Source organism: Microtus ochrogaster, unplaced genomic scaffold (assembly GCF_000317375.1).
Source record: "Microtus ochrogaster isolate Prairie Vole_2 unplaced genomic scaffold, MicOch1.0 UNK40, whole genome shotgun sequence".
Classification (NCBI taxonomy): domain Eukaryota; kingdom Metazoa; phylum Chordata; class Mammalia; order Rodentia; family Cricetidae; genus Microtus; species Microtus ochrogaster.
Genome location: NW_004949138.1, coordinates 3,009,719 through 3,018,880, shown reverse-complemented (window position 1 = coordinate 3,018,880; position 9,162 = coordinate 3,009,719). Strand labels below are relative to the sequence as shown.

At 41.5% G+C, this 9,162-nt stretch overlaps 1 protein-coding gene across 3 annotated transcripts in view; it reads right to left on the bottom strand.

Moving 5' to 3' along the window:
- The window catches only part of Kat2b (lysine acetyltransferase 2B), a 122,715-nt gene that overhangs the window by 58,658 nt on the left and 54,895 nt on the right, over window positions 1-9,162 (bottom strand). For all 3 annotated transcript variants that reach the window (XR_003378885.1, XM_005368755.2, XM_026790063.1), the window contains exons 3-5: window positions 5,606-5,751; window positions 2,471-2,563; window positions 172-353 (exon numbers count right to left, since the gene is read on the bottom strand). Coding sequence is in view for 2 of the 3 variants with exons in the window: in XM_005368755.2 (XP_005368812.1) it covers window positions 172-353; window positions 2,471-2,563; window positions 5,606-5,751 (421 nt within the window). In the remaining variant the exon portion in view is untranslated. The remainder of the gene's footprint in view (window positions 1-171; window positions 354-2,470; window positions 2,564-5,605; window positions 5,752-9,162) is intronic.

The following is a 9,162-nucleotide window of genomic DNA, read 5'->3' as shown; positions in this document are numbered from 1 at the left end:
AGATAGATAGAAAATTGAATTTAGAAAGCAAACTAAGAACTTGAAAGTTAAACAACATAGACATGTTCTACGAGTTGGTGGAGTCACCATAATAACTGGGCAACCCTTTCCTGCAGAGGCAAATAGCGATTTCATGTTTGGAGCCAGGGTGCAGTACCTCGACTCAATTACCTTGTGTAGTTCTCCTTGTATCCAGAGATGTCATCATTGGGAGATCGTAGTCTCCGCTGTGACGGAGCTTCCAGGTGCCAGTAGTTGATTCGGTTCAGAAACATCTTGGCCAGCTCAACTGTTGTCTGCCTCTCTTTTGATGGCAAGTGACTAAACTTGTACTGTACAAAGTTATTTACACCCTGGAAAGAGTGGAAGGCAGCATGTTCATGTAGCTATGTGACCACACTAACTCTGAACGAACACGACCTTAGTTGTTGTAGCAAAAGAACAGACATTTTCAGTCCACAAAAAATGTTCCCTTTTCTTCAAAATAAACACCACAGCCCAGGATAAAACTCCCTTCTCCTCACAGTGGAAGAAAAGGTGACAAAATGGAAAAACAGAATTACAATTCTGTTCCCTCCTTAAATCCTGGAGCATCAAGGAGAAAATCATGGGTTCAGATGGGAAGGGTCAAAACCCTTTAAATGAAAAAGCATGAAGAGTGAGGTTCTTGGATAAATGATTCTTTCTCTCTGTGAAATTTTTAAAACTTTCTACCTTATCTTTCATCAACCTAAACACTAAAATTTGTACCTTCATTAACACTCTTGTAGTTTTAAAGAATATCAGAGGAAGAAAAAAACATTCAGAAATGTGCATTTTTCCAAGACCGTTAGAGATTAATCTAAACTTTCTATAGAATATTCCCATCTCATCACATAAAAGAACAAAAACTCTTATTAGTTCTTGAACTCTTATTAGTTTAGAATCAACATGAAACTTAACTCTCAGCCGGGTGGGGGTGGCACATGCTTTTAATCCCAGCACTCTGGAGGCAGAAGCAGACACTCTTGAGTGTGAAACCAGCCTGGTCTACATAGTGAGTTCCAGGACAGCCAGGGCTACACAAATGAACCCTGTCTCAAATAAATAAATAAATAAATAAAGAGGAGTGGAAGAAAAGAAAAATGTGTTCTCCCAACACTTACTTACAAAAGTCATTTATGTAAAAGACTCTGGTATCATTTGGTGATGGTTAGCTCTGTAAACTGGATGACCTAGGATCGATCTCAGGGAAGGAGACCTAGAGGGGGACTGTTGACAATGGCTTGGCCTTTGGGAATGTCTTCAGGGCATGATCTTAATCAAGTTTATGAGATACATTATAGGTGGCACCATTCCCAGTGACTGAGGTCCTGATCTTCCTAAGAGTGGAAAAACCAAACTGAACATAAGCAATTCTCATGCATACATTTCTCCCTGCTCTTGACTGTGACTGTGCTCTGACCAGCTTTGAGGGGCTCCTGCCATGGGACTTTCCTGCTATGAAAAACTACAACCTAGGTTGAGAGCTGAATAAAACCCCTTTCTCTTCAAGCTGCTTTTCTAAAATCAAGTATTTTATCACAGAAACAAAGCTAGAATTAGAATTAAACACACCTCAGGATACAATGTTTTCCACATCATTAATGATTCCCTCTCTCCTCAATCATTTTTTTTCCACAGTGCCAAATAAAAAGACAAAGATTTGATTTTAAGACATCAAGAGCAAGAAAAAGCACACTTTATGAATTCTTACCAACTACACATTCTACTCATTTTCCCCTACATACAGAGTGGAGTCTAAGTGCACAACACGCCTAAAAGACAGAAGCTAGATTATTTATTACAGTGAGCACTGTAATGGCTGACACTTCTGGGTTCCAGGGCATGTGCAAACAAGCCCTCAGGCAGAAGTGCCTAATGGCCCCGCGAATCTTAAGATTCCCCCATGACCCACGTGCAGCATGGTTCCATCATCTACGTATGACACAGCTGCGTGAGCCCTTGCACACAAGTGTGAGCTCCGTCTTCTACGTATGACACTGCCACATCATCCCCTGGTGCGCATGCTCTAGGCAGCCTTTAAAAGATGGATGCACCATCTTCAGCTCTCTCTCTCTCCCCCCGCCCCCACGCACAACGAGCTTCACCAGGTCTGTACATCTCTCTCCCCAATAAACTCCTAATCAGGTTTGTTGTGTGTTCCTTGTTTCCTTCTCACTGGCGCCAGGTAATTTCAGGCATGCTTGTGGGACCCAGAGTGTCCCAGGTAATTCCTATTTTCTTTGTGTTAACATCTTGAAGCTGAGTGGGGATGTATGCAAGACCTATACAGAAATGTGGAAGGAAGTATGAAGAGTTCACTAGAATATAGCTTAATGGTATATACTGACTATTCACAAGGTTCTAGGTTTGAGCAATAGCAAACAAAAGCTGACAGGAGTGCTTCGGCTTTAAATTCATGCAAAAGAGATGTTCAAAATAATTTTACCTGTTCAATACTGGGTTTTTCAAATGGGGGCTTCTTCTCCAAGGAGCCTTCAACCACAGGTTTTCCTCTTTGCAAAATAGACTTTCTCAAGAGCTGCAAAGAAATCATTTTTAAAAGAAATCTTTAGTTTGAAATGCTTTTTAGGGTGTGTTTGTGAGTGTGTGATTTATCATTTGGTTTTTTTAAGACAGAGTCTCCCTATGTAGTCTAGACTGGCATAAACTCATCACCCTTCTTTCTCACCCTCACCTTCCCAAATGATGGAATTATGGGTATGTACCAACATAACTGGTACTTCACACACACACACACACACACACACACACACACACACACACACCTATTCCTTTTCTTCATTTCCCGCTCCACATATACCTAACCTTTAAGTGAAGTCACCAACTATATTCTGCTCAATCTTCAACTCAAACAAACTCCTGGCTACCACAAACTTTCCTCATGTCTCTAAACAGAGCTAGACAACTTCCAATTTTGAGCAGCCAGACTACCCTGCGCTGATCCCCACACTCTACCCTTCCCCTCAGTTTCCCCTTTTTTGCCATTTTTGCTTGCTAGGGACCCAAAAGTCCATTTATACTTATTGAAGCCACCACAAGTAGCTGAAGGTCTCAGAGTAAACACTAGAAAAGTCAGGATCCACTCTATAAATAAGGCAACTGCTGCCCACAGGAGCTATGTAGCTCATGTGTACTAGACACATGGGCTCAGGAACTGGGAGAGAACTTTCTCTACTTCTTTTTCCATTTCTTCTCCATCTGTAGATGCCAAGTGCATGTTTTTGGTGCCCACAAACCAAATACACTGCTTTTAATTCCTGTCCTAGGATCAAAAGTCTCCAAAGAGCAAACAAACAGAAAAGGGACAGAGCCATTTTTACCCAGAACTAAGCTGAAAATGAATTCAACCCTAAGGACTCTGGAGAAATCCACACTTCTCTTCCTCCCTTGATGCTTATGTTTAAATCTACTTTAAAACATTTTCTTAGGCTAAATGTGGTCACTCACACCTATAATCCCAGTACATGGAAGGGTGAGACCAGAGGACTGCCATGAATTCAAGGCGGTCATCGGTTACAGAATGAGTTTGAAGCCAAACAGAGAGCTAAGTCAGCCAAGGAATTCCATCTTTGCCATGGCTGCTGCGAATCTCAGTGGATTCTTTACAGGATTCTCATAGTTTCTGTCTTCTTCTAAAAATTTCCTCTATTATCTCCTCCTCCTCCTCCTCCTTTTTCTCTCTTTCCCTCAATCCTTTCTCTCTCTCATCCTCCCTTCCTTCCATTTCATTGTATTAACTAAGGGATTAAGGGTAAAATAGCAGACAGAAGGTAGGAGGAAAATCCATTTTTTTAAAAAAAAGTTTTAGAGGGGCTGGAGAGGTGGCTCAGTAATTAAGAGCATTGGCTATTCTTCTAGAGGTCCTGAGTTCTATTCCCAACAACCACATGGTGGCTCACAACCATCTATAGTGGGATCTGATGCCCTCTTCTGACCTAAAGTTGATAAAGCACTCATACATAAATAAATAAATCTTTAAAAAAAAGTTTTAGGGTACTAATGGTATATCCTAAAATGGGATGGGGTGGGTAGAGGATTGAATCACAGTGTCATCTGATTGAACCCTGAAAGATTCTGGTTGTTACTGCTTCTTTGGAGAAATAACTTAGTTGAGGGAAAACAAGGACTGCATAGCTGCAGCTACTGTTTATCTTGGAGCAAATGCCCTGCCAAGTGAAGGCGTTGACAGACTTTCCAACCTGTAGGCCATGTGGCTTACAGCCAGTATAGCCAGCCAGCAAGCATTGTCCTGGGTCATAGCACTGTGGTCTCTGCCCGCTCCCATCTGCAAACAACAGTACAGATATACTTGCTTCTACAATCCAAATCCAAGATATCCAGAGCTCCCTTCTCTTCCAGCCATCCCTTTCTCTTCTCTCCTCTTCTCCTCTCTCCTCTTCTCTCCTCTTCTCCTCTCTCCTCTTCTCTCCTCTTCTCCTCTCTCCTCTTCTCTCCTCTTCTCCTCTCTTCTCTCCTCTTCTCCTCTCTCTTCTCTTCTCTCCTCTTCTCTCCTTTCCTCTTTTCTTTCTTTTGGCTAGGTCCTTCTATGAAACAGGGTCTTTCTATGTGGCCATGGCTAACCTGTAACTTACTAGGAATCATAGGCTAGCTTTGGCAGTCCTTACTGTCTCACCCTGCTGAGTACTGGGATGGTAACATGAGACATTATACCCAGTTTCCATCACTTCATGTTTGAAGAAACAGGTTCAAAGTCTCCCAGTTCAGTTTCCCTCAAAACTGAACACTCCACAGGATCAAGTTGCCAAGTGGGGAATTGAGCTAAGAAAAAAAAAGACTTTTTTTTTAACTCAGAAAATAAACACAGGCAAATGGAATTGCTTGTTTTTAAAACTCATAATTACTCAAGTTTTGTTTTAAGATGGAGTCTCTTGTAGCTTCAAATTCATTGTGCAGTTGAGGATGACCTATGCCTTCTGACTGCTCTGCCTTCACCTCAGAGGGACTGGGGCAGAGGCTAGAATTCAGATCAATAGGGCACTTGTTTGGTACATATAAGGCCCTGGTTTCAAACCCCAGTACCATAAAAGGTAAAAACTAAAATTAAAAATCAAAATAAGTTAAGCACAATTGTTCTTATTAAAAGAATAAAGTTTTGTGGGCTGGGAATATAGCTAAATGATAGAGTAATTGTCTGACATGTGCCTTGCCCTCCTGTAGTACATGCATGCAGACATTCATGCAAGCAAAACACTCACATACATGAATAAAAAACACTACAGAGAAAGATAAAGAGAGCAACCACAGTGGGGAGGTAAGTCGGTTTCATAAAAATCTATAGAAATCACTAAGCATGGTGGCCCGTGCTTATAACCCAAGCACTAGAGTGACTGAGGGAAGAAGACCACTGAGTTCAAAGTCAGTCTAGAAATGACTAGGAGACACTATTTCAAAATGAATCTAAAAACAAGTGAAACCTGAAAGACAAACTGTTCTCTGACCTTCACATGTGAACCATAACCTGTACACATACATACATGTGTATACATGCACACTTACAAATCAAGTAATTAAATATAATAAAAATGTTAGAAAACCTCACCTTGAATAGGTAGAAATAAACTTGTTTGGTATCTGCATCTTCTTCTTTGTGGACACAGGTAAAGAGGTACTCCACATCCAACACAATTCCCAGGAGTCTGTTCATTTCCTCCTCTGATGCATTCTCCAAATGGGAAACATGAGCAGCTTAAGGTGAGAGCAAGCAAAAGGTGTAAGACTCAAGAGATAGTCACAGACATTATCCACAGTAAAACACACATGCCTATAATCCCGACACTTGGCAGGCTGAGACAGGTAGAACACAAATTCCAGGCAAGCATAAACTACACAAGATCACAAATAAAAAACATAAAACAGTGGTGTTGTATGGTATTTTGTCTGTGTTCTGACAATAAAATGTGCTTGGAGTCAGAAGGTGGAGCTGGTCACTAGTTAATCACAGAGTTCTAGAGGTACAGAGAGTAGACAGGACGTGATAAAGTAGGGCAGAGAGAGACAGGTTTGCAACCCTATATTTGACTCCTGATTTTTATTGTTAAGATTTAATTATTTTTATGTCTCACCTGGTGTTCAACATGGGGCACATATGCAAGAGATAGCCACTTACCGCTGTCTGTACAGCTAACACAACTGCAACTCATAGCCGCAGATGCAATCACAGATGCCAGAATCAACTGGCTTCTCCTCCCTTGCCCCAAGCCCTCTGGGAGAGTCTCGGATTTTTCTGTTGTAGCCTCTCTACAGCAATTTCCATAAGCACTTGGGCTCCTAGCACCACCAGAGTTACCCCTCACCACCACACTGCTCGCCTTCAGACAGCTCTTCCCACACGTTTCTTGTTTCTTCCGCAGGATCCTCTGTGTATGTTTTTCAGATGACTAGCTCCCTCTCCCCACACCCTGTGAGATGCAGGCTTATCTTGAACCCCTTCCTTGGGCTGCTGCCACACTAGGTGGCTGCCCTGACAGTCACTGGGGTTTTTACTGTTGTTGCCACCATCAGACACTCTCTACTCACAGCTACACACCAGCAGCTGCAGCCATCCTCAGCCAGGCTGCTCACCACCTGTGTTCTCCACTTAGACATGCGACACAACAGCAGACAGTCTCACACTTCACCACCATCAGCAGCAGATTTGGTAATACAATTGGAATTCCTAAAGGGGGGGATGGACTAGTTTTAAAAAAGAGTGGTTTTTTTCCCACATAAAAAAAAAAATAAGAAACACTGTTATCGGTTGTTATTAGTCACCTATTATAATCAAACTTGCAGTCATGTTAGGTACGTTTGCAAGGTCAAACAGTAATATATTTTAGATAGACAGTTGGTCTTCAAACAATTCAGAGATCTACAGAAAATGGCATTTAAGATATTTTAATAACATAGGTTCTTTTATTTTATGACAATGAGACATGTCTGCTCCTGGAAGCACCAACCTACTTCAGAGAAGATGATGGGCACTGAAGAGATTCCTATGGAGTTTACTATCTATGAGGGAAAAGACCCTGGGGGAAAAATGCTGACAGTATGCTGTGCAAATTAGACAAGCAGGATATTAAAAAAAAAAAAAGAAAAACAAAAACAAAAACAGGATTGCCACACACTATCAAGGACAGCCCTTCAGAATTTCCTGCTTCACAAAAAAGTGTCTCAGATATTCTAGGCCTGTAGGCCAAAGATGGATGGCCCAACATTACAAGGGAGCTTTAGGGGACTGTCCAAGCAGTCAGCCATTTCTCTCCTTTCTTAAGTTTGGAAGTTGCTTATTCTGTACTTACTGTGACTCACATAATATTATATCCTCCTCAGGTCTCTGATGGAGTTGAAGACTAGATAGCTATGGTTAAAAGTTGTTTTTTTTTTTTTTTTTGGTTAACAAATTCAGAAAAGAAACTGACAAGGAAGGTGTAAAGTACGTAAGGTTGAAAGACATAAAAAGATAGTTCTGGGTTGATAAACCAAGTTAGGATAGAAACTAAATTAGGTACTATATTTTGGAATGCTCAAGAAGCACAGATAATGGAGCATTTTCTCTGACTTTGTCAATGTATATGGACTAGACATTGTTAATGTAATTACTACCTTTATATATTTGGATATAATTATTGTATATAGTTTTACTAGGTTAGTTAAAACCTTTGTCTTTAGCCTGGTGGTGGTGGCACATACATTTAATCACAGCACTTGGGAGGCAGAGGCAGGTGGGTCTCTGTGAGTACGACACCAGCCTTTTCTACAAGAGCTAGTTCCAGGAAAGGCACCAAAGCTACACAGAGCAACCCTGTCTCAAAAAAAAAAAAAAAAAAAAAAAAAAAAAAAAAAAAAAAAAAAAAAAAAAAAAAAAAAAAAAAAAAAAAAAAAAAAAAAAAAAAAAACTTTTTCTTTTTATTTAGACAAAAAGGGGTAATATTGTGTGATATTTTGTTTTTGTTCTGACAAATAAAGCTAGCTTGGAGTCAGAGGGTGGAGCTAGTCACCAGTTAACCACTGAGTTCTGGAGATTTGTGTAGAGAGGAGACCAGAGGTGATAGAGAGGGATGGAGAGAGGATCTCGGCCTTTTTTTGGAATGAGGAACCCAAGAGGTAGGAAGCAACTGGCGGCTGTTCCTCTGCTTCTCTGATCCTTCAGGTTTCCACTCCGTATCTGACTCCTGGTTCTTACTGTTAAGGTTAATTAGATTAACACATCATAGTGGAGCCAGCCATCAAGATGGTTCACCAGGGCACCCATTTGCACACAAGTCTGACAACCCAAGTTAAATCCCCAGAACCCACGCTGGAAGGAAACAACAGACTCTGACCTCTGACCTCCTCACAAGTGCTATGTCATGTTCATACCCACATGCACACACATGCACACAATAATAAGTAACCAAATACGATGGCTTTCAGTGAGGTGGCTCAGTGGATAAAGGTTTTTACTGTCCAGATTGACAAACTTAGTCCAACCTTCTTATCTCACACAGTAGGAGATAACCAACTCCAAATGACTGTCCTCTGGCTCCATAAGCACACTATGGCACACACTCAAATATACAAGTACACAAACACACACACACACACACACATAATAAAAAGAAATTACTGAGGTGCCATTGACTGCAACCTCAGAGGAACTTGAAGCACAGGCTGCAACTGAGTGGACCAAGAGGTGAGAGATCAGTCAGCCTACTGGGAACCCCACTCTCTAGTCCCAGGGCAAAATCCCAGACCCCTGCCCCACCTGCATCAGCTTCACTAACCAGCCAGCAGGCAAACTTCCTGCAGGTTGGCTGCTTCAATACACCTCCATCCATCAGACCCTGTAAGCTACAAGGCCCACTCCACACCCAAACCCACCCATCCCCTGCGACTTCAGAGGAACTGAAGGACAAATTGCAACTTCACAGAGCAAACAAAGAGAGTGGGTCAAGAGAAACCTCAGCGGCTCCCTGAGATACAGACAGAGACTGCACAGAGCAGACTAGGTGCAGCTCCCTAAGACACAGACAGCAACTGCAAGGATTGGAGCAAGAGGCAAAAACACTGTCAGCTCCAACAGAGGAAGAAATGGGTAGGCACCAATGCAAAAATTCATTCAAAAATCTTTTTTTTTTT